Source organism: Varroa destructor, unplaced genomic scaffold, assembly GCF_002443255.2.
Source record: "Varroa destructor unplaced genomic scaffold, Vdes_3.0 BEIS01000004.1, whole genome shotgun sequence".
NCBI classification, from domain to species: domain Eukaryota; kingdom Metazoa; phylum Arthropoda; class Arachnida; order Mesostigmata; family Varroidae; genus Varroa; species Varroa destructor.
The window spans coordinates 50762600-50787469 of NW_019211457.1; the positions used below are offsets into that span (position 1 = coordinate 50762600).

General features: G+C 39.7%; 3 protein-coding genes across 16 annotated transcripts in view; 1 reads left to right on the forward strand and 2 right to left on the reverse strand.

The window, feature by feature from the left end:
• Fim (plastin-2 fimbrin) overlaps positions 1–5916 on the forward strand; it is a 35641-nt gene extending 29725 nt beyond the window's left edge. For all 4 annotated transcript variants that reach the window (XM_086987322.1, XM_086987323.1, XM_022805700.2 and 1 more), the window contains one exon: positions 181–5916. In XM_086987322.1, the coding sequence (XP_086843448.1) occupies positions 181–372 (192 nt within the window). In that variant the 3' untranslated portion in view covers positions 373–5916. The remainder of the gene's footprint in view (positions 1–180) is intronic.
• On the reverse strand, positions 5627–8431 carry LOC111249116 (phosducin-like protein 3). Of its 5 annotated transcripts, none has more exons than XM_022802518.2 (5): positions 8295–8431; positions 7237–7363; positions 6887–7058; positions 6178–6416; positions 5627–6019 (listed from the first exon to the last, which is right to left on the reverse strand). In XM_022802518.2, the coding sequence occupies exons 2-5, from the start codon at positions 7361–7363 to the stop codon at positions 5874–5876; spliced, it is 684 nt and encodes a 227-aa protein (XP_022658253.1). In that variant the 5' UTR covers positions 8295–8431; the 3' UTR covers positions 5627–5873. The 5 variants fall into 5 exon arrangements, with proteins under 5 accessions (XP_022658253.1, XP_022658254.1, XP_022658251.1 ...); XM_022802519.2 differs by having other exon boundaries at positions 8226–8372; XM_022802516.2 differs by having other exon boundaries at positions 8208–8371.
• A 1745-nt stretch (positions 8432–10176) lies between these two features.
• The window catches only part of LOC111250027 (uridine phosphorylase 2-like), a 90582-nt gene continuing 75888 nt past the window's right edge, over positions 10177–24870 (reverse strand). The window contains exons 1-8 of one of the 7 annotated variants that reach the window (XM_022804622.2): positions 15492–15651; positions 15057–15255; positions 14105–14280; positions 13171–13338; positions 12629–12929; positions 12105–12213; positions 11755–11937; positions 10177–11500 (exon numbers count right to left, since the gene is read on the reverse strand). In XM_022804622.2, coding sequence (XP_022660357.1) covers positions 11355–11500; positions 11755–11937; positions 12105–12213; positions 12629–12929; positions 13171–13338; positions 14105–14109 — 912 coding nt within the window. In that variant the 5' untranslated portion in view covers positions 14110–14280; positions 15057–15255; positions 15492–15651 and the 3' untranslated portion in view covers positions 10177–11354. Of the gene's footprint in view, positions 11501–11754; positions 11938–12104; positions 12214–12628; positions 12930–13170; positions 13339–14104; positions 14295–14893; positions 15013–15056; positions 15256–15491; positions 15656–16888; positions 17009–24870 lie in introns of those variants that run through there. The other 6 variants (XM_022804624.2, XM_022804620.2, XM_086987328.1 and 3 more) reach the window with 6 other exon arrangements.

The window sequence follows — 24870 nt, forward strand, 5'->3', positions numbered from 1 at the left end:
TAACTGTTTATTCTTACGCATGTGAAAATAAAAAATGAATGGTTGTCACCGCTGTCATTGGTAGCGAACGCAATGCTCATAGCACGCTTGGTCACAGCGCTTAGTTGAGGTTGGTGACCTTCAAAATCTAATACCGCTATTCTCTCTAAGCTGACGGCAGGCATTGTTGTATCATTTTAGGTAAAACCTGGCGACAACGAGGAGGAACGGCTAGGCAATGCTAAATATGCAATTTCGATTGCTCGTAAGACTGGAGCTCGAATTTACGCTTTGCCAGAAGATATTGCCGAGGTTAAGCCGAAAATGGTCATGACGGTGTTCGCCTGTCTAATGGCTCGCGATTACGTACCCAACATGGGCGCCAAGGAGTAAGCAGCCTTACGTCAGCTCCCATCGTACAGCTGCCGCTGTTGTTGCTTTCCTGGTTTTAGGAAGGTGTCTGGAGAAGACAGGGCGACTATCTGCTATGCCTGTAGACCGCAACGGTGGAAAATATCGTAATTATTATCATTATTACTAATTATCAATCCTTGCCGTTATTTCCCGCTTGCAGCTGTGATGGCATGATGAAGGCCTGACCATCAATAATGCAAACCCCCATGATTTTCTAATGCCATGACGAACATTAATATTCACTAGAGAATGAAAGTCTTCACATCCGCAAGGCCGTGTCGAATCCCCGAACGTTGCCAATACCTGCACACCGACAGACACACAAAGGGACGGACAGACACATAGAATAATGAACGGGGTATGCTATTGCTGATGTACTATTGTAATAATAATAATACGACTCTAGAGGAGGTCCAAGAGATGCAAATGAAGCCTAGATTAGGTCACTCTACGGGAGTCCACACAGGCCTTTGGGCGAAGGAACTTCAACTATAATCGATCAATCGATAGTTCGATCGATATGCGAATAAATAGATAGGTTGTAAGTTAACAAGACAGGAATATTGAACTACGGAGAGACAGAGACAGACAAACAGACACATAGAGAGAGAGAGAGAGATACGTGAAGGTAGAGAAAAAAAAGTGCCACTGAAAACGCGGATACGTCACTCAATTAAGGTCTCTCCCTAAATAACTGGTTACGGTGAAATATTGCAGATGTACGCCACAGTAGCATATTGATCGGCCCATATAATAACAACAATCAGAAGTAAGTGATGAGATCAAATACGATCAGATTGTAAATGGCCGTAGAAGCAGTATGCGCGTAATTTTGTTGATTGTAGTGATGATGGCACAAAATGCATTGGGGTGACGAAAACATAGTAGCTTCATGGCAAGTTGGCTTCATTTTCGAATGAAACAGCACCATTCTGATTCGTTTTATGAATCAATATTATATTGATTTTTACGACGTCGTGAATATGTGTGCCCATGGTAATAAAAAGCAATCGATGAACTGACAGAGCTTTTTTTGGCTTTGCTCAGACGTATCAGTTATGACCATTTCATAACGTTTGCGGACCCTTCCCCCCTGAAGAAAAAACAAAGCATAATTATCCTCAATGACTACGATAGAATAAGACAATGTCAAGAAAATTTGGTTCCTGTGGCTCAAATCAACCTATTCCAATTGTCAATAGGGTGCTTGGTACACAGGCATGCAACACAGCTGTAAGCAGGTGATAGTAGTAACATGTGGCGGGGAGAACTTGCAAATTGTTCTTGCCACTAAACGATACGTGGCGGAGGATGTTGATGCTGTGAGTCGATCGTTACGAGTGAATGACTGATCTACGTGCACGCTATGACGGAAGAAGATCTAAAGGTAGCATATTAATGCATACAAGACAGGTTACGCACGTTAGCATTGTAGAAGTCAGCGATATTTTCAGTCCCGGTGAATCATCGTGTTGACGAAGAAACACGCATGTATGGATATAGAAAGACGTGCGGAACATTCGATACGTACATAATACAATTCCATTATTGTACTGTTCATAATCTGAATGATACTGGATGTAAAGGTCGGATTCGAAATCGCGCATCGCTTTAGGATTTCGGGAAAGAGTGAACGCAGACTCAATGCAAAGTGATCGCGTAAGTGTAGACAAAATGTGAATCGTCAAAATATGCGACAAAGGCAGAACGTCGGCAAAGACTTGAACGGTAAAATTTGGCCCCATGCCGACAGGCGAATATAAATGCGGAGAAAAAATACAATCCTGTAATATATTTAGGTGTGTAATAGCAGAGGCGGTATCGTCGTTTATTTTTGTACGTTGTCCTTGAGCAGGAGAGAAGTAAGCGGACATTTTTTACAATGGTTATATTATTATCGTTATGATTACTGACATCATTCGAATATCACCAATCAGCGATGGGATAAATCAGGAAACAAATGCTTTTCACCATGTGACGACGAATTACATTGGATTTGATGACTAATTCATTAATGGTTATTGTTATTATTGCAAAAAGCAACTTCATAATCACACTAGCCTAGCCGTACATTTAAAAATTACGTCCTCATATATTTAAAACAAATACGTATCTATACAAAAGCATTGCACTGGCATTCCAACCTTTCGATTGAAGCTGTGTGTGTCTGCATGTATAACGAAGTGAGTAAACTAAAAACAATAAGGGAAGCAAAATAATTAGCATAGAAATGGAATGTACTATCAAACGTTAAAACTGAAGTCAAGATGATTTTTGCTCCCAGTGAAGGATCTAACACCTTTCATGTGCGCCTACGTTGAATCACTGTATTCTGCGCATTAAATAGACGCGTAAGTTAAGACGTCCACAAGCTTCCAACTAGCGTCGAAATTATTTCGTCTGCTCTGGTGCGCGCCATTTTTAATGATCTGCATTTCTGTTGATGCTCTCGATTCTACGCAGTATTATGGACTAGACGAGGATAATTTCGTATTGGAGAACTGTTGCAAATTCGCAACATGATATTTTTAGTATATCCATATTATTGAACCTCGTCATTCTGTTAATAGAAGCATATGCATGCAGTGAAGAAATTTGGCAGCATATGTCATAATCGAATATAGATGTCATCTGCAAAGTGGACAATGCGATGTGATTAATATTATTAAGATACAAACGTGTAGAAAGTAAATAAAAAGTAGAAAAATGAGGTAGTTGACAATTGGCGATAACAACAATAACAACAAACGCCAAAAATGATGCCGCCGAATTATAAACAGAAGATAATTTTCTACTCATTCCATTTTTATTCCATTCTGATTCCCTTTTTAGTTATTGGTAACATCAAAACGTCTACACCAATAGGGTCAAAGGAACATTCGTTTTACACGAGCGCAGTTACTGCCTTTAGGTGACCATGTGCTGATTTTTGATGTCGGTTACAACTGTTACTGGCATTGAAAAAATGCTAGCATCCTTCCCAAGCAAAGCAGAAGCAAATAATTTTGGAGCGAATCAAACAAACATTAAATTAAGTAATTATTATAATTAATGAATCGGCTTTATATACATGCATATGAAAGCGATGATATAATCGTTTGTTCAACGAGTTAATCAATGCACATATTAACCAATTGGCGCCGCTGGGGACTAAGACAGCTACCAGCTTCTTCCAGTTGATTGCGTGCCTTTACATAATCTATTCCAAAACAAATTGCCAAGCAAATCTTTATATAGAGTATATTATTATGTATCGATAACAAACAGGCGCCCTAAATATTTCCGTTCTTCCAGGATAACACTAATAATAACAATAATGATCACACTGAAAGTCAACATGTAATGAGCAGGAAGTCGCTAATAACAATATTAATACATTGCTATTACAAGCTCATTGTTCTTAAATAGGCACCCACCGGCACAGAGATAATGGCAGAAAACTACCAGAAAAACAAATGAAATTTCGGTAAAGAAGTACCATTTGAAGAAAAGATCATATGTGCTATTGAATATTTTTAGACTCTCTCTGCTACTTATGTTGATGCTCTGCACCGTTTTCGTTTGGTTTTTGGCACCCATTTCCCTCAATTGTTATTTATATACATATACATATACATACATATATATATATATATATATATATATATATATACAAAATATATACATATTATATTTGAACTCCACGGCAAAACAATATCGATATGAAAATTTCAAATGCTGTTAATGATATCGATGGATTTAATCTTGCTAATCCATGAGCCATAAATATAAAAATCTATAAAATACAACAACCCAATATATATATATATATATACAAGGTAAAACAAAAGTGGGGTTACAATTGAAGCGTTATCTGACGAAACTAGAAAACAGCTTTTTTTTAATTGGAAACCTACTTCTGGCCTACCATGTATAGATATATACGAAGTAGCAGTTAATAAGTTCATTGAGTGCTATTCATCTATCCGAATGAACGACATACGTCAGTCACATACATTGGACAAGGAAAAACCTTAACTGCAGTCAACACTAGTATGAAATAGGTTCACCTGTACAAGAGTTGTTCTTGATTTACGAGTGTTGATTACATTAATCTTATTCCTTTAGGCTGTCCTTTTATGATATTATCATAATTAAAATATGATTTGACACTTAGTCAATGTTGTAACTGTTGTTTTCTATAGTATTTATGCGCCTTCTCTTTCTTCTAATGCCCAAGATACAACGGGACATTCATAATTCATCAGTGGATCACTATTAGTACGAATATTGCTATCGTTATTATTATTATTATTGCCACAATTGAGTACTTGAGTGCTTGAAGTTGTATAGTGCCAAAGACCTGGAATGAAAGGTCAGGCCTGATGTTTTTGTCCGGCTATAGTGAACCAGCATGGCTGGCTGAATGGACTGTGTATGCTCAAGTGAAGAAAACAAGTTGAGAAAAGCAGTAAATATAAATATTACGAAAACGAATAAACAGAGGCTATGAAGACTAAAGAAAGGAAGAAAATCGATATGTGATGCATCTGTTGCTTGAATACAGAGTGACGCGAAGAAGTATTGAAAGCAACAGTAGGAGCGGGAAAGAGCTTCACTAAATAGGACCTATTATAGATGGGCCTTTTAAAGGCTGAATCTACCGAAGAATCGTGACGCGAAATTGGGATTAAGTCAAGAATACGAAGAAAAATGCCAAGCGCTGAATCGCAGTTGTTTGGACATATACAAAATAACAGAGTGAGCGTCAATGCTGTACAATGTAAGTGATGCACATGATGATAATAATTACGATAGGATGAACGACAGGATAAATAAACTCAGAGGCTTTATACAAAAAACAAATGTGCCACACGATTTAGGTAGAAAAGACTTTTTGATCGACATTAATTGTCATTATCGATAATACCTAGTTAAACTAGCAAAACAAGGACGAGCTGAAATATGGTGCTGCATAATAGTTGGGATTTAGTATTCGTTTATATAAGATTTATATGTCCTATTTGCAGAATAACTAATTTTTAAGAAAATATAAAATCACGCAAAAATGGGCTCTATCATGAGAATGATCATAAATAGGATTTCCTAGGTCATTTGAAATAAGCCTGTATGACGTACTCGACGCATTAAAATTCGTTCAATTAAATTCGTCAAATTTAAAACACGAGGTCTAGGCTCTAGGCACCCAGTTAAGCACGGCTAATCCTTAATCAAGAAGTACAAAAGAACCAAGTAGATCTGAGTTCTCAAACTAGTTGAATTTATTATTAGTATTATGCATATATTACACTCGTCAGCATATTTGAGTAAGATATATGCTTAGTACGTAGCATTTTACGAAACATACTTTTTGTTAAATATAGCGCTGATTTTATTATTGCATCACCGCTTTAACAACCTGGCGTAAAAATCTGCAAGCGAAGATTTTTCGCTATAAAATCACTTATTTCCTAACCTTCTCTTGCCCATTATATTTTTATTCAATGTTCAGTATCTTCGTCATCAGAGTCGTTCCTAATTCTTCCTCGAATATTCTTCCGAATGATCCCGCCTAAAATTGGTTTTCTCTTTTCTATAGGCTTTTCATCAGGTGGACAAGATAAATCTCCAGCGTAATTGATAACAGCTGAAAATGAAAGCACGACGTAAGTATTGCGAAGGCAAGGGAGTTTCACTGCAAGAGAAATGGTCCTCGTATTTTTAAAAAAATCGAATAATTTTTCATTTAGCTTATAAATGTTATCCAACTATTCTCAATAAATTAGCTAACTCGAAACAACGTACCCTTCTGTGCGATTCGCCATTCCATCATCTCTGTTGAGAACTCGTCACGCCCACCAAGATCATCAAACCCTATAATATAGTCACAACTCTTAAAATCCTTAAATAGCACAATTGTAGGCAGCACACGAATCTTCATGCGGGTGCAAAGGAATGGTGCTTTATCTACTGCAATGCGAAGAAACCTCGCTTCGGGATGTTTACCAGCAAGTAGCCGCAAATGCTTGTCCACGATGCCACATCTAATGTGACCGGAAAATGTTGATCGAACATGACAGACAAAGTTAGTTATGTTAGAAGAGAACTATCATTTCAGCCTTCCACGTAAAATCATCCGACTGCAAAGGTGACCTTAAGAACTTGAGAATTCTATTTTTCTCTATTCTCCACAAAGATCATTGTGTATGGTAGTATTGTAAATATATGTGCATCGTAAAGAGGTGACTTTTTATCCAATAAGATTAGAGACATGTTCAAGAAAATCGTTATAACAAAATCCTTTATGCGCTAACAAGATTAATATACTTATCTAGCAAATTGCGTTTATTAACTAAATTATCAAATTTTCATTTCGGGCATATTTGTTTGCACGTAACCCCCAGTAGTTAATGGTATACTAATCCTTCTAATAGCAATTTCTTATGTTTATAGATGCTATTAGTTGTTATCTAGTAGATAACACCAATGCTATTTTTGATGGTTCACTACGTACCGCATTGTTTCGTCTCTATAGAAATGTACAACGACATTCTTAGATTTCTTACAAGCGTCAAAAAATTCACTTTCGTTGGCAAGGTCGCTGTACTCGCCATGTCCTAGCTGAAGCCACTCTTTCTTCTGCTGTTCAGCTTTTTTCATTTCAGCCAATCGCCGCTGACGAATACCTGTGTAGAGACACGATAGTATGGGTATAAATCATTATTGATAACCGCTATCATCGCGTGTTATACGATTACTCGATTAATTCTATTACTGCGAGTCTCACCAATGAGAAAATACTCGAGGCATGAAAAATTCGTATTCGAAATAAATATACCAATGTTTTACTAGTGCAGCTATTACCTTCAAGATCGTCCTCGTCAAGCCTTTCGAGACGTTCAATTTCACGATCAATTTCGTCTTCCGCTATTTTTGCTGCTTCGAGCAGTTTATCTGCCAGCGCTTGTTGAACTGCTGCGTTAACATCCATCTGCAATGATGAAGACGTATACATCCGTAAGGCAAAGCATGACTTATCATTTAGTGAGAACAGTTATTTATCGTAACAGACGTTTTCTAATTTACAAACAAATGTGCAGCCCTCAGATTAGGCGCACCAAAAAGCGGCAAATAATGATTAATAATAATATTCATAAGGAATGCTGCAAGAGCCAAACCATTTTTCGGTTCAGCAATTATCATTCAGCAAACAAAACCAATCTAATTCGAGCTTTCTTAGCTTCACGGCCAGCTTAAAACTAAAATAAAATAAATAAAGCTTCAAAATAAAGCTTAAAACTTTGCTTGACTCATCACTTTGAAACCCTGGAGGTTTGGTCCGATCATGAAGATTGCTAACAACGATTTCATTAAGCAATCTACAACTGTATTATAACAAAAGAAGTCATTTCCGTCATTAAATACCAATGATGCAGTAATACCATCACCGCTTTAAACTTTTGAACGACCAGTATATATAGTTACAGCCATGATTTAAACTAAATGTCCATTTGAGGCATGGAAGTTGGCAGTTGAGTTATTCAAAAAAATATAGGTCGCTCATTTGACATTTCACTAACGGCTTCTACCGTAAAATTATAAAGCGGCAATCGGTCAAACTTTCAGTGAATTTTTTCAGAGAGGTTTCATGTGAATCAAATGACACGAAGCATTTGATGGTTTATCTTATTTACTCATTATTACGCTCCTCTTCCTCCGAGGTCGTAACCCTACAAGCTAAATCCGTCAAAAACCTCAGTTGAAACCATTCCACTTCGAATGACAAGCCGCGCAAAGTAGAGCATATTCGATTCACTACCAGTAACTGAAAATACCTGTCAGCGTTTTGCAACCTTTTCGTTTAACACACTGTACACTGCTCTCCTATACTACACGATTTAACCAAATATAGAAAAACCCACTACAGCAATTTAGCCCTGAAGAATCGCAGCTGTCTTGGATGAAGCACGAGGTGAGGCTCCGAAAATCGACACTGTCGATTTTGAAAGAGGGACTGACCTTTTATTGCTTGCATGACCAAAATAAACACAAGAATTTGAAAATAATTTCGATGTTGTCTGCTATGAACAAATGGCGCGTATACTCATAGGCTGCTTTGTACATTAGAATTTCGGGTTTATGATTGAATTAATCCTATGGAGTCAATACCACGTATGTGATTAATTGCCGCCAATTAAACCGGACAGTGGTCGATAAGAAGTCGCTACAAATCATACTGTTCTTTGTTTAGAGGATTAAATTAAAAAGAGTTAGTTATTACTCTAAAAGGGTACAGAATGCTAGTCACGATGTAATTTTGTAACTAATTAATAACGAACACAAAAGGACAGAGGAAACTGTTGAGATAAAGCGGGATACTTCTAAGAAATCTTTAAAGCTCTAATTAGGATTCCCCCTATTAGCTGGGCTATTGGAGTTTGAGTTAATAGGCAAATGCAACTCGTTTTACTGACTTTTACCAGCAGCGGCTTCTACCTTATTTGGACAGAGTAATGGACTTCTATACGTTTTACAATAGTGAAATAGTTCTGCAATAGTAATTTTGAAACGTCATCTTAGATGCTCTCCATCGAGTAGTATGTTACTCTAGCGTATGTATATACTGTTTGCACGTATTATATCTTTATTAATGAAAACCGAACCTTTTATTAAAGCGTTTGCCACAAGCAGTCATACATAGGTTTTGCTCACTTATTTTTGTGCTTCGTGGTCATGCAAAGAGGTTCGACGATAAGAACTGAATTGTAAAACTGTATTAACGACCCATTTACCAGGCTATCATAAAAGGCGAACTTTAACAATGAATAACCTTGGAACCACACGCCGAAACTGGGGTGGTAGGCACCTCAATTTTCTAGAAACTTGCGAATGAAAACTGGTTGAGTTTACTCCGGGAAAAATGTGTTCAAAAGGAAAATATCTTTAACACTTGAAAATCGACCCGAAGTACGAAGTTTTTGTCCTTTGAAAGCCACAGCGATACGCAAATTCATTGAAGATCAATGAAGACATTAGTAAGGACGCCCGAAGATCAGCCAGCAGGTCTGCAGAAGTCATGATCTTAAGGGCAATGATGCATTGCCACAATCACAAAGGCTTATCACGAATGTACAGCTTGGATGTTAACGGCTCTCTTGGCCAAAGCTGCCATTTCAATGTAACGTGTTACCGAATCAACGCCCAAGTATCTAGGATTGGAAAACTCAGTGAACAATAAATCTCCCGTGGATTCACTATGGCAAATACATAGTCGTGGATTCACTTTGGAAAATAGTTATATATACAACAAATCGAACAAACGAATCGACCAGTTTTCCAGGTAGAAATGCTCGTGTTCTATGTGTGACTCATGGACCTACGCGAACCGATGGATGGCACGGCAATCGAAAACTCGCAGTCTGCTTATCGCTAGTACCACTAGATATCATAACCATGCGTGCATTATTTTCTGAATTTGATTTGAGCACAAAAATAACGTGAGCCTGTGTGTGATTGCAGGTTTTTCATGAAGGTGCAGCAGCTACTAAAAAAATCTCTCTTAAATAAATAACAGCTTTTTTAAAAACAAGCTTTAAGCAAATCTCCTTTATAAATTAAAGGAGTAAATAAGATTACTGAGCTAAATATGCACCGTTTTAATCAACGATCGGGTAGCCAACTATGTATATGTCTAGCTTTGTCATTGTGGAAGATGGCTTATGGTAATTTAGCTAGTTGTTGTAGACAGTAGGGATCCGTATGGATCATTTTGCTAGGAGCTAAAAAATAATGATTTTCTCCCAATCTCATTAAACACATAGCATCACATTTTTTTGCGTCAGTGACACAGATTGTGAAGTAGTTTTATTTAATACATTTGCATTTTTATTTCAATAGCACGATCGATCGTTTTAGAATCGACTCAATTTCGTTGCGTTTCTAGACCTTCGCAGCTGGAAATACGATCGAGTAGTCTTCCGCGTCAATTTTGATGGCGTAATTAGTTTTCTTCAAAGGATTTAGAAGTACTTGGTATTGGACGTTTAGTTCCTTGACATGTCATGGCTATTCATGTGTCGGTCGCTATGGTTTCGTCGATTGTTTTGTAGCTACTTGACCACTACGAGGCGCGTCTTTTGCCCTAAATTTCTAAAACGACAGCGACAAATCCCAATTTCTTGCCCGTTTCCTTCGCCATCAGATCGAATATCACGCATTGTTTATGGGTTTTGAGCAGCATTTGTGCCTTAATCGTAGCAGAATTGGGCAGAAGAAAGGCAGCATTTTTGCCTTTCATCGCGTGTCGGAATAACGGCATTCCGATATGTTTGACATAGTGACTATTGTCAGATCTCATGATACCGATAACGCCTCGGCACGACTCCTTATAAAAAATATGTGGCTTTAAAGCTATTTAACTAGAAAAATTGTCAAGAGCTTTCGCTATTTAACTAGAAAAATTGTCAAGAGCTTTCGATGACTCAATATCAGGTTAAAAGATCTGGCATTTATTACCTAACACCTTTTTCTTTTAACTGTAAAAAGGATTTGGAATGCATTTACAGTTATCGTAAGCTCCTTAATCATAGCACAACTTGAGTTAGAGGCTCAGTTTGTACATCCCTTGTTTTAATATCTTTGGATTCAAAGATTGCTCTGTTGCCTCCTCTTATCTCAAGGCGCTGCTTGTCCCTGATGCATTTATACAAGGGTCTATAAACTGTATTATACTCTACTTAATAAACAATACAAATACAAGTGTAGGAATCTTACACTCCTAAACTTTCCTTCGTAAAAATACTTTTCAGAATACCTGGTTTTAAGCAAAAAATACTTTTCAGAATACCTGGTTTTAAGCAGTCGTCTAAGAATCAATCATTATGACCCACTAATAGCTGAGTCTAGAGAACTCTTTGTGATTCTAAGCAAAACCTAATATTTATTGTAATTAAGTCAAGAAAAACTGTTCGTTTATTGCTGCCTCAGGTCTGCCCTTGAAGCTTATGCTTAATATAGGAAAGAACAACATTTTGAAGCATTTCTTGCGCTGCTGCAAGGCTGACGGTACCTTCATCTCTGATCTGATCTTCTTTCAGCCTCTCGACAAGAGTCACACACACTATGGCCGCTATCAAGGGATAAAAAGACGTAAAATTAGACGTTATTTCGATCGAATGATCGATATTTGGGAACGAAACGAAAATTATTAGTTCCATAGAAAAAAAAAAAAAATTGGATTGACTGCCATTGGAATTCCCAACAAATACTGGTTTGGAAACCTTAACACGAACAAATGTAAACAAATTACACTGGTAAAAACCGTAAACGAGACAGCTGTGGTCTGAAAAGCCATATAGAAATGAAACGTTCAGGAAAACTTACCGGGCACATTAGCATAATGACACATTGCTGAGAAGAGGGAACTTTCCATTTCGATATTTGTTACCCCGTTTTTGTTGTGCAATTCATTAAGGTAGGCTTTTTTACACTCCATCGTATAAGGGCAAAAAGCTCCATCAAGCCGGGCCTGTCCTTCGTAGAAATCGTTAGTGCACATCGTTTTGCCTGTTTTTTAGCATGTTTTTTAGAAGGATAGTCTTTACTACCGTAAAAATGGCGACCGATTTCTTCTTAATATACCTTTGTTGAGCGTTGAAGGACTGACTGCACAGCATAAATTCATAAAATAAATTGATTCACATATAAAAAATTACGTTTGCGATGACTCTCACCGGAAATTATACTTAAAGAGGGGTAGCTTCTTCTTCCCACTGAAATTATTTCTTCAGCAAGCTCTTGCGACAGGAAGCACGGGCGATCCTCACGTTTCCCAAGTATAGACTGTGGCAAATATTGACAATTACTATAATATTGATATGGAGATAAATCTATCTAATGTAACATCATTATTTGGTTGTTCGGTCGGAGCACTAAGTACACACGTGCTCATTGATCAAATTAAGCCTTTGGTCATTGCCTAAGTTAGGTAAATTGACAAAAGAAGCCCAATAGCTATGAACTGATTGTGAGATTATGAGATTTAATTAACGCAAGGTTGCAGGGTTTTCAGGTATGTTTTGAGATGCCCGTTTGGGCGAGATTAAAGGTTTAGAGCTTTTTCACAGAGGCTCAATAGTTCATTATGGATTTGCTAGTGAACCCCAAGCCGCATGCGGCCGCTACAAAGCTGGTATGTACATGAATTAATACAAATATTACAGTGGTAAACTGTTCCCACAGTGACTTGGCCACTTACAAATGTATGATTGGGCTCTCCAAATTCATTAATAACTTCTTTGCTGACAACAATTGTTCCCGGGGGGACCCCTAAACCTCCGCAGGTGCCCATCCGTATGAAGGTCACTTGAAGACAGCCTGCGTAATGAAGCAGCTTAAAGAGCTCGTGAAGTAAGATCGAAACTGAAGGAGCCCCCATTCCGTGATTAACACAAAGTACTGGACCCGCCTTAAACATGGAGTACCGGTGAGAGTGTGCAGAAAGGTCAGAAAGATCACAACCTGTCGGAAGTTTCACAGGAAGCTCTCGAACGAGCAGCCTGCAACGAGACGACTTCGGTGTTAATGCTGGCTCACTTCGTAGCGAAATACTTCGAAACTTTAAAAGTAAAAATAACGAAATAAAACGAAACAAACGAAAATAATAGGACAGATGCGTGCCATTTAGTGATTTTTCTTAATTCACAGAACGTTTCATACGTCCTTATCGTTGCTGAAAACGACCCCTACTAAAAAAAAAAAAGTCACAGCTCCGTTAGTCTACGAAAAAGTGCAATATACCTGGCAAATTTTTCCATCCGATGGGCAGTTCCTCCCAAGCAGACAAAGCGAATATCCCCGAACATAGTTCGGAGGTCTTGCTTGCTTGTGAAGCCTATGTGATACATTGAGTCGTACTCTATCGATATAAGACCTTTGTTTCGAATTGGTTGAAACGGTAATGATGACCTATAGAACAAAACGAAGAGGAAGCATACAGCGCCATTAAGCTATTATAACCCCAACAAATATATCTATTTGCCGTGTATAACACTCCATACATATGTTTGCTGATCTGCCTTCGCTTTCTCTCTCTACTTTTCCCTTTGAACGCACTACACTCTACAGATCTGCCTGGTAACTAGCGTTCGTATAGTAGTGAATGGTTGAGAGTTTATCACTGCTGACTACGTCTGATCCCTTTCTGGGATTAAGCGGCCGCTGTAATAACGAATAGAATCATGAGACCCGTCGGCAAGCAGAATCTGTGACGCCGCGTATTTCCCACTTACGGCCATCTAATACAAACCTAGATTGTGGTGAATAATTTTTAATGTCGTCATAGTTCAGTCGGCAACAAAATCATTCTTGGGCAGCTCCAGGCTTTCGTGTATACCATAAATAGTGGCAATCTATCTAATACACCTCACTTCATAGCAATGAAATGTCCTACTTCTTACGTAGGTTATGGTAATAGCTTAAGAGTGAATAGGATTATTAAGGTAACTGCTTTCGAGCTTAGCAGAACTGTACGATATGCTCTTAAGCTGTCCGCTACCTCGGAGCAGTTGAATAATCAATGATTTATATTCACTCCGTTTCGCGAAATATTGCACGCTGCGTAAATGTATGGCTTTATATCTCGCATGCCGTTGCCGTGTCCGAGTACAAGCAGATCTAAAGGCAATTCGTGTGAACTTAGGTTCTATTTTTTTTACATGGTATCAGCACTCACATCATGGAGATTCGGGCCTGTTTTTTTACAGTGCGACCGTCAAGTTGTTGATGGTTTTAATAGATGGAGACGACGTGATTTCACGCGCCGCGGCGAGACACTCTTGCCCTCTCGCTTCTGCGTCTCGGTCACACTGTCATACGCGACGATCGGCGGTGCTAGCTTCCCACGATGGCCTGCAACACTTACCCTTTGGGGATTAGCAATCCAACTACAGGGCTAATACCAAAAGAAGTGATTGTATGTACATATATTTCTTACTTGAAGGCGGGTCCTGCGTCCATGCTGTATATATAATATTAGAAGCCTGAATATCTTTTTTGGCTAAACTTCTTTTTCTTAGACTTTTAGCATCTCTACATGCCGCGGTGTAGCTACGGCTGCCGCTAACGGCTGGTAAAGCTACAGGCGTGTTACATATGCGTACATACATACGACTATATTTATAGCAATACACAAAATAAATTGGAATCATAGTGTTGTAAAAAGTCCATGACGATTATGTCACCACATAGCACTTGTTTGGCACCTTTCAATGTACTAGCGTCTAGCTTACAAGCTCCAAACACTATTTATATGTCGCTTAATTCATCAATCTGTTTTCCTCCTTGCTAACCTATTGGTGAATCTGAAGTATGGGAATTAATACACCTCGTAAACCCTAATTGCGATTCAATCTACTATAGTAATATTTTACCTATTGTGCACCAAGTGTGGACACAGGTATTAGAGTTATGCCAACATGTGCTATGGGTTCAATAGATACTTTATCAAAATCAGGTGTGTCACCTCGTTTTGATCTTTGACACAAAAAACGGAGCCGTTTCTGTAAAGGAAACGGCAAAAACGCGTCCGCTTGGAAGGGTAATAATATCTCACTCAAACTCTTTCCAAAGAAAATCCTCGATGAACTGCTCCTGTGGTTACCACACTGCGAGCGTCACTCACTAACCGATAGTAGGGGGGCTTTTCGTGGTAACGTGAACCCCGCTTAGAAGTACATGAAGCTCCGTTTGGGGGCGCTACGGGTACAACGTTTGATAGCGGCTGGACTTCAGAATCATCTTTTTTTAGCATTCGTAGATGATTTCTAAATTATTTCAAAGATCAATGACTTTATACTCTGTTGCGTGCGCTACCTAGTCCACATACTGCAAGGACCGTAAAGCGAAAAAACAAAAAAAAAGTTGCTTATAGACAATAGCTGATCTTCGGCTCATACGAAATGATTCATACTAAAAAAACGGCCACGAAGTCTGTTTTCTCGACAATAATGTCCAGCACAACTACTTTCATCATTGTTTTAGAGGCTTTCGATTTTCCTGCCCTAAGTTCGTCAATAAATATTTCCAAAGACAAAAATAATTACATATTGTTTTCTATTTACCTGAAAAATCAGACTATGTTCCGCGTGAGACTGCAACGCTGTTCGGATAGAATACTGCTTCCTGACCACTCAAATTACACAACTGATCAATACTACGTTGTTTCGCAAGCACACTAAATATTGGCGAAAAAAAAAAAAAATTAACTGAATTATTTCTAAATCTAGTATTTATAAAAACGACTTTAACAACAAAAGCTAGATAATGACAATTATTCGATCCGTATAATGTCAATTCTTAGTGTAATACCTATAGATTATTTTATTCCTCCTCTAATCTGTGACGTTTGAATTATACCGGGCTAGCTTCCAAGAAGTTTCCGTTTCTAGATATTGAAAGCTCCGTATTATTATCATCGTAACATTAGCCGCTATCGGCACTGGATGATTAGCGGTTCCGATCCATTCGGTAAGCGTCACATTTATGCCTTACTTGCGTACTCTTATTCGACTAGCGGAGAATCAGATATGTTGAAACAAATATAACGGCGAGCACTACTTTTCATTGGTTGATTGCTTAATGCTGACAGAAGCGGATTCGTATTTATCGAGGGCCCCCCGCAATGCATGTCTAATCACGTTATTTTTTGCCCCGTTCTTTAGTTACAGTGGTTCTATAAAGTTCAAAGCACCGCTCGTTTGTCCAGTGTTACTCACGAGCAGCGAAACATAACGTAGAATAATCTACGCGGTTATTAGCTAAGCACGATTGAGCACTGGTAAACAGAGCCAGGTCAACCGCATAATGTAAAAAAAAAAATACAAAAAAAAAAAGGTCACTGAAATACATCTGGGCTTTCGTACACTATTTCTTTTCGAAATGCGCAGCGAACGTAGGTATTGTGAAGAGTTCACTCAAAAGCGTGCTCTTATCAGTGTCTCCGTATCAACATTGACACTGAACCTGAACGTCTCAGGGGAGCAGACAAATCAGTACACAGTGCTTCAGACTCGCAAGGAGCCTTCACATACAATTTGTGACCTAGGCAACTGGCCGATCTAGTAGATCGAGTTCGCTCTAAATGCCAGTTTCGGTTGTTCGTTAAATTCTAAACATAGTTTTCAGAGCTAAACAAGGCAACGTCGGCGGAAAACGACATTATTTCACTCGGCACAATCTTTAACTTGCTCTATGAATTCCAATTTTGGTTGCTTTTATGATTGTGTTGCTTAATCGCGTGCGGTCTACTACTGTTCAAGTACCATTGGATTGATCCATTAAATGCTCTTTTGTAACCACTTGAGGATATTATGGAATATTTCATGCATAAACAAATGAAAAAGTTCATTGAAGCAACGTCGGGTCGAGTGCTTTAAAATCGAAAGCAAGCGATATGTCTTCGAAAGTTGCGAAGGTTTTTACACATGCGAGCTTATAGGTAAATTGCCTGTAAATTTACCTGTAACGTCGTATAGCTTGCTAAATTTCGCAAAAACTGAGTACATACACCATTCACCACAGGCTGGGTTATACATAATGCGATAATCTCATGCTTTGTGGTTGATCAAAAATATTGCCGAGGGGAAAACTATCCGTCAATTTGACGAAGTTGTTTAGTGGTCTGCCGTTGTGAATTTGTGAGTTCATGAAAAGTGAAGCTGTGAAAAATTAAGTATTACATAAATATTCTACTATATATTAGCTTACCTTTATATTTCTTAATAAAAACTTGTTACCCCTTATTCGATGCATGGCGCTTGGGGAAACACCGAAACAATTGCCTCTATAGATTCAATGTATGCAGGTGTCCATACCTTTGTATGTGACAGCAGTAAAAGCTGAATGATCAGTTTCCAGCTTCATAGTATGCAAACGACCCATTCGATTCTGCCTTTGTTTATAAGCAAATCTTTCAATCAATTTTCCCATAGTTAGCAATAAAACTATTTTCTTTTCATGGCTCGCAAATTTTTCGAAATTATGCCGATGACAACAGGCCCGCCCGCCAGCCATCGAAGGGGTTTCAGCCTGCGCCGCAAGTGCCAGGATCTCAGGATCGAGCTGAATGTCGTCGTGGGTCCGCTTTTCATCTGGGTCGGGTTTGGTGCGGTAGTGTGATTCGCGCGCGGACGACAACAGTCCAATGATCGCTGGGTCTGTGCCGTGTCGTTCCGTTACTACCTCAGATATTGGTTCGATAGTATTGTATTACTAGAGCCGATAACGGCGATCACGCCGATAATATCGCCTTATCGCTGTCGAAGTTCGGTGGCCGAACGAATAGCAGTGAAAACAACGATCACGACAACAACAGCGATAATCACTAGCACCAGCAGTGAGTGTGGGAAGTGTTCATTCGCGGTCACGAGGCCGTCGACAGGTACCTCGATTTTAATGGTCAGACGACTTAGACAACAGAGGAGGAGAAAGAGACTGGCGTGGTGGATAGGGAAGAGGTCGAGTAGCTAACGAGTGGCAGAGGAAGTGAAGGGGAATGGAATGAGGCTTTTAAAAATTGAAAACCCCAAATTAAAGATGGGGCGGGTCAGATCTGAACGAGAGCCATGGAAGGAGCAGAAAAATAAGTTGGGCTGGCGTTTGGGTGATTATGCTTTTTGCCGTTTAATTGTTTAAGGAAGACATTGTCAGCGATGAGTTTTCACCATTTTTCAAACGTTTTCTGTCAAAATGACCCCAGATTGGGCCCCATCCTCCATTCTACATTGGGGTCTTTCTGGTTACAATATTTCTGTTCGACACTGCGTCTCTCGATGCTTCTTTGTCTATTATCATCTGCTTAGCCTCTTGCAAATTTCCTCCTCTTCGTATTTGTTGCTCATTGAAATCTCTTGACTTAATTGAGGGGGCAAGGAGCATGATGAAGGGGGCCAGGGTGTAGCGGCTTATTGAGAACGATGAGAAGTTACGGGACAGATTGCTTTCTCAATATTCGATCATGTCGATTTCCAATCTGCGTGGCAATGAAAGCAACCAACTAGTCCGTGGTGCCTCACTATAACCACTCGACAACGGAGCCTCTCGGCACGAGTTCTTATTTAGTCGCTCGTTTGTGCTCCAACAGTCGTCTCTTTTTCTTTGCGGGTGTAAAAGGTCGCTGACGGCTAGTCAACGGGTTCAGTAGTAACCCAAGAAGCGGTAAGCAGAAATTTCTAAATCTAATCAAGTCATCGCGCCCAGCTGTATATTGTTCCGCGTCTAAAATGGCGTTCGTGCCAGTTGTAATCACTTGAGGATAGGCCGAGTAAATTCTTAAATATCTGATTAATCACTAGGAAAGTAACGCGAAGGGAAATAAATTTGTTAGAAATAGTCGATGCTGTTGCTCTCAAGATAAATGTTCAGGTGGAACTCACTCAACAAGAGCGATCATGTTCGTTTCCTAATCTTGAACGGGACTTTTTTTTTTTTACAATGATCCGTTTGCAAATTCTGATGTAAGCACAGAAATTTTCGCCTGTCATAAAACCTACTACAATCTGATTCGCTGCTCGCATCCGCCTCAGAGGCGTACATTCAACTCAGTTAGTGTTGGTTTGTTTAAAAAAGACGGTTGTGAAGGCAAAAGTTATAAGCAGTCGATCGATCACTCGAATAAGATGTTCATGTTGAATTTAATATTTCTACAAATGAATTCGTTCCTCTGCAAAGGACTGCAATTTGTGCAGATATGTATAAGGACATAACGTTTTCATACATAGGACATAAAAGGCTTCACACGTGAGCCCGTCGTTAGTGATTACTTACAGAGATAAATTTTGAAGTCAGCTAGCATCACAACGTATTGTAAAGATTTCCATCACAGAAAATCGGTTAGCCGAAGAGAAACCTCCAGGTCGTATCTTCACTTTAAGGTGCCTATTACATGGATCAACTTTCAGTGTTACTGATAGGGGTTCGTGTGGCGCAGAGTCCCGTATCTGTTTTATTTGTGGTAAGTATCAATAAAACTGCCTTTTAATCACATTTTTAACCCTAAATTGTTAGGATTTGCTGGCTTCACTGGAAACAAGTGAGCAACAATGAAGACAACGATCAGAGAGTTAAAGAGGAACCAGTAGAACGGAGGTTTGGGTAGTTCGTGAATCGAGAGAGTGAATAATCGTCTATACGCTGCGAAATTAGCAAGCGAAATGAAGATAAGCAATAATGAAGGATAACAGATACAACGTTTATCTCTTACGTTCATCTTACTTATATTCGTCGCTGTTCAACACTCATATCTAAGAAAGTGCTCTACCGAATTGTTATATGACGTTATTTTATCTTCACTCTGCTGCAATTTTTTGTTATCTCATAAATTACTTTTGCTGTCGATTTAAAAAAATAGGAAATATAATTTTGTTGATGAAGGGAAATCAATGACGACACGCTTAAAGAGCAAAGCAAGAATTTCATATCGGAATACCACAATCGTATACGCACGATGGACAAGATGAGAGAACAATTTTTACGGCTGCCCGAACTAGCTTGAATACCTAAAAGTCAATATAAGGAGGAACCTAAAAGTCAATAAAAGGAGGAAACCCGATCGGGGACACTGTCACCCGGTGTTACAACATGTTAGTTAAAAAGAATGTTGTGATCCATTAAAATGAGGTTAATATTTATACTCATCGGCATCGGAAACATCACAGATTAATTGAGGTGACCTCCACATTAATGTAAGTGGCAAGTATTGTGCGTCTCTATTATAATTATAGCTATTTTATATAAGTATTTTTTCGTCAATGCGAGAGCTGCAAAGCGACACCTAATTCCCATTCAACACAAACGAAAATGAGTGTTGCCAAACGAAGCCTTCTAGGACTGTATTTCGTATCTAGTGACTTAACTGTATAGCACATTGGCTGACATCGTTGTCTCATCACTTTTATTACAATGTAAAATTCACATTTATTAGTCGAACATTACATGTTTATTGTTTTTCCCTCTTCCTACTCCGGCCGCCCCTTGGCTTTAAATATCATCTAGGCCTCCATGAAGGATCAACCCCCCCCCCCTCTCCCGTGTAAGCAGCAGCACCACCGGGAGCACGTGCGCTCTTCCTTTCGATATCATGTCCACTGTCACCAAACAGGAAGTCGTGTGTTTCGTGAAGGACCCGTTATCTATCAGAGGGCCCAGAGATAGGACCCTCTGTTTCGAGCAGTCCAGGTTGCGCGCACATACACACACCTACGTACATGCACACGCAGAGCCCCCGAGTCATAGTGGTGCACATGCGGGCTGAACAACAGTCAGCAACGTTCTTCCCACGCCGAGGCACTTTCCGAACCGCTACCCGCTACGTATTATGAGGTGGGGTGGTAGTCGACAGAGGGCATCGGCGTCTGGGGATATCAGCACCGGTAGTGGCTGTTGTGGCAGCAGGGGTGGATAAATAGAGACACTGAGCCAGAATAGGTTCCAATAGAAGCGAATAAAGCACAGAGTATACAGGGCTATGGTACCGGGTAGTAGTAGTAGTAGTGGAAAAAAGGAAAATTATTGGAGAATCGACCCATCTCTTGGAGGGGAGGGGGGGGGGTATGGAATCGAGGGCTCTGCTTGCTGCCACGAAAACGCACAGCAGCACCATCGTCGCTGCTATACCGGCAAAGAAGTAGGAAGCCTCGTACTCTGCACTAGGATAGTGAAACATGCCGTGCTATGGAGGTAGCTCTTGTTGCGAGGCAAGGAACGAGCACTCTTAAGGGAGATCCACTTGCTTGCTATCGTCGATTTCCTCACCCATGACGGGAGGAAAAACAAGAAAAAGACATAGGGTGAACGGGCTCGGTAAAGCTCATCCAGCGAACACTGAGGTAGAGTAACGCAATGCTTGACGATGTTTGTAGGACTCTCGTCGCTGCTAACGCTGTGAACGGATTAGTTCAAAACCACGGGTTCCAAAAAGGCACATCTGCTTGTTGAACTATACTGAATGATTTTTCTGCTCTCTTATCTATCTTTTTATAAACTTACCATTGTAATGATGGGCGATGCCAATAGCAGTCAGCACAGACGGACGTTTCAGACGCCAAGAAATAATCTGGCGTTCATTCTAACCAACCGTATGTCTAAACCCACAATGCATTCCACGCAAAAGGTAAACGAAGAAGGAACAGGAAGGTACAGGAAGCTTTACACAAAATTATAAGCAACTTAAACAAAGTAGAGTCTGGATGGAAATATCTACACAGCATCCACTAAGTGTTGTTCGAGTATTGCACCAGAACTGTAACATGGGTTTTATTCAAGAGAAGCGCGAGCTTTTAGGATGCTTCAAGCAGGAAAAAGTAAATTAGGCAATGGTAAAACTTTGATATATTTGAGTTTATCGCAGTTACAGAGGAGTGGCAAATACGTTATCGACAAAGGGTTTACTAATAATGGGACCATTACGTTCGAATGTATTTAGTTTATTATATAAGGTAAACCTCGGCGAACGTATCGCGGGTCGCCATCGCGGAACTCAGGAAACCAGCTGCTCTGGGAACGATTGGGTTAAACTTCCCCATTTCGCTACTTTTGACTCACGGTTCGGTCCTTTACGGACACTCGTACTGTACCAGTAAGCATCGGCATTACAAAACATTCAAGCTTTACTATTCGACTAAAATAGCACACAGGGTTTCTTATGGCGAAATAAATCGTAATAAAAAAAAAAAAATGGGCGGTTTCTATATCACTGTTATGCGCACTTGATGATTTCGCGCTCATGAGGTTGATATAACAGCGATTACTGAGCAGTTCCTTTGTATGCGCGTGCATATACTTGCACGCACGGGTAGCACTGGTATGCTTACATACACAGCTTTTATTCTTTGACAAGAAGCATCGATCCGACCTCGAACGCTAAGTTTTTGACGATTTACGGTTATATATCATATAATAATAACTGACGGCCTCAGACCAATCACCTTTTCGTATTTATTTATATTTAACGATATTATCTATTCGTTTGTGTATCTAGGTCTCGTATGTCGCGAGGGAGTGGCTTAGTCAGAGGGATCACTTTCTAGCTACCATATTATTTACGCTTTCCTGATCTCTGCAAAAAATAAAGTTTATCGCATTTTAATGTAAAAAATACTACATTTAGGCCTTGGCACAAAACGCTCGAGGCCGCCTCGTAGGACCCTATTGCTAATAATGTATCCACAGTATGTCTACACGCACTTTCTGGAACGGCACCGTATTGACGAGTAACGCAAATACAATATTTTTTGTCAGGGCGTTCAATCTCTCAGATGCGTCCGGTGTTATGTTTCCTTTTTTTTAGAGATGCCGTGTCGATTTAGACATCTGCTAATGATGCTAGATAATCCAAGATCTTAAAGATAGACTTGCGAATTGGAATGGAAAATTGTCAGCTCTGAAGTTTGCCAGAGACTTTGCAGGATCTGTATTTATCATTGGTAAGGACGGCTAGGGTGGACGGCCTGAAGCCGTATAAAGTTTTGTATGTTCTTCGATTGTCGCGTGAGCTTACGTTGGTGCAAACCGATTCCGGCATCCCGTTATACTACATAAAAAAATTATTTTACATATATCAAACAACGATGGCTTTTATGCACACCGACAACAAACAAAAAGCCGGCTACAAGTGTCGTCTCTCGCATCAGAGACCTAGGAAGGACATGGATATGAAAAAGGTAAAATGGAGACAAGGGGACGGTAAGGTACAATAGAGGATTGAAGACAGATCAGAGGTAGGGAGTGTACCGAATAGGGTAGGACTTGCTTTGTCTGCCAGCCTGCCAGCTTTGAACTGTTCCTCCAGTTACATTGGGTGGCGGGGGGCATACAGAAAAAGGGTCGACAGTAACGTTTGGGAGCGATGGGATGAATTGTCTGTGTGGGGACTAGGGTAGTTGTTGATCGATCGGCTCGATAGCCCGATATCCGTTATGGAATTCCATTGAGCACCACCAGGCAACGGCCAGCCTCACTTACTCATCTGTTGCTTGTCGAGTTCGTTCGTGCAGCGGCCATATAGCGACAGCAATAACGATGGGCAATGAGCATAGGGAAATATACTTGGGAACCTTTTCGGGATAGAGAAAGACGTCCGTGAGTGGGCGACAATGTTAGCTATAGATGAAGACGACCAAGGACGTCATAATCGGCAAGGTTCGTATCAATGCTGTTGGTGTAGCCGTGGCGGTCATCACGCCGTCAACGTCACGCCACCGTACCGAATGCTTATGTCGGCACCAAAGGGCCGCGTCAGCAGAATTTGCGACTATGATACTTAAAAAACCTGACTCTAACAGCAGTTGTGGTATAGATACTAATTGTAATAATGACTGTGTGATTCTAGTGATCAGCTTCTGGGAGAAATCCGTTGGCTGTCATTTATACAATAGACGTATGGTGATAGAGCGGAACTCGTGGTATGAGTACGGTACAAAATAGGTCATATCGCTGAGGAGTGTAGGGAACGAAATGTTAGAGCATCCCATCAGCAAGGTTAGACTCATCAAGAATTTCCTGTTGCTTTCGGACAGGAGACTCAATGGAGTCTTTCGTTCAAAACCTCCTAAACAAATAAAGTGAGTTGGCAGGTTGTCTTTTGTAGTAACGATGCTAGGGTGCTTAGAGGGGGTCGGTGATAACATCGCAACATGTTTTCTGCTTTCGAGCTATTTTCGAGGTTTGAGGGAACGAAAATTGGAGGTTTTAAAGGACGTCTGGTTGTTGACTTTAACTAGCTGTTAAGAAATAAGCGATTACGAAGCAAACAAAATATAAAGAGTCATATATTACTAAGTGAACGTTAATTTAAGAAGGAATTTAGTCAACTATATCAATATATAATGAGATAAATAGGATTTGTTACAGTTTATAGTGAAAAAAAAAAAAACTTTTAGTTTTTTTTTTTTATAGGTATACGAAACATGATGTAGTGCACTAGAGGGACTGGTATCTGCATAGACTACTACTTTTAATTAGCAAACGAATATCTATCGTAATTATTAAGATATAACAGCGCAGCCAGTTACGTACTAAGTATGGCAAGAGTAATTTGCTCATAATCAGAAAAAAAAGTCGATCGCCTAAAATCCAATGTTATGAATTCTCTTACACATATAAAAATATGAACATACATGGATTGTCCAACGTCGACGATTAAAGTTATTTTATATAATAATAAGAGGCATTTCATAAATGGATATATATGGTAGAAGTAGTATGGTGCCTGTAGAAGTAGACAATGGTGTAGAAAAGACGATCAATATCCTAAACACTGTGTTGTTAAGGTAGCCGTTGTTCTGCGTGCAGAACACAGCTTACAGTGGGAGGGGGAGGGGGAGGGGGAGGGGGAGGGGGGAAGGTAATGAAACTTCGTTAAAAAAATCCAAAATGGCAGGGAAAAGCAGCTTCTTTGACTCTTTCTAGGCATTTGCTGATATATGCTATGGAGCTCTGTGCAAC

Bases quoted from the DNA above. Each gene is read 5' to 3' on its own strand.
- LOC111249116 (XM_022802518.2), bottom strand. From the start codon at position 7,363: ATGGATGTTAACGCAGCAGTTCAACAAGCGCTGGCAGATAAACTGCTC. The intron at 7,059-7,236 runs GTAATAGCTGCA...GTCTCTACACAG, and splicing joins TGACGAGGACGATCTTGAAG to GTATTCGTCAGCGGCGATTG. The intron at 6,417-6,886 runs GTACGTAGTGAA...CGGTCACATTAG, and splicing joins TATAGAGACGAAACAATGCG to ATGTGGCATCGTGGACAAGC.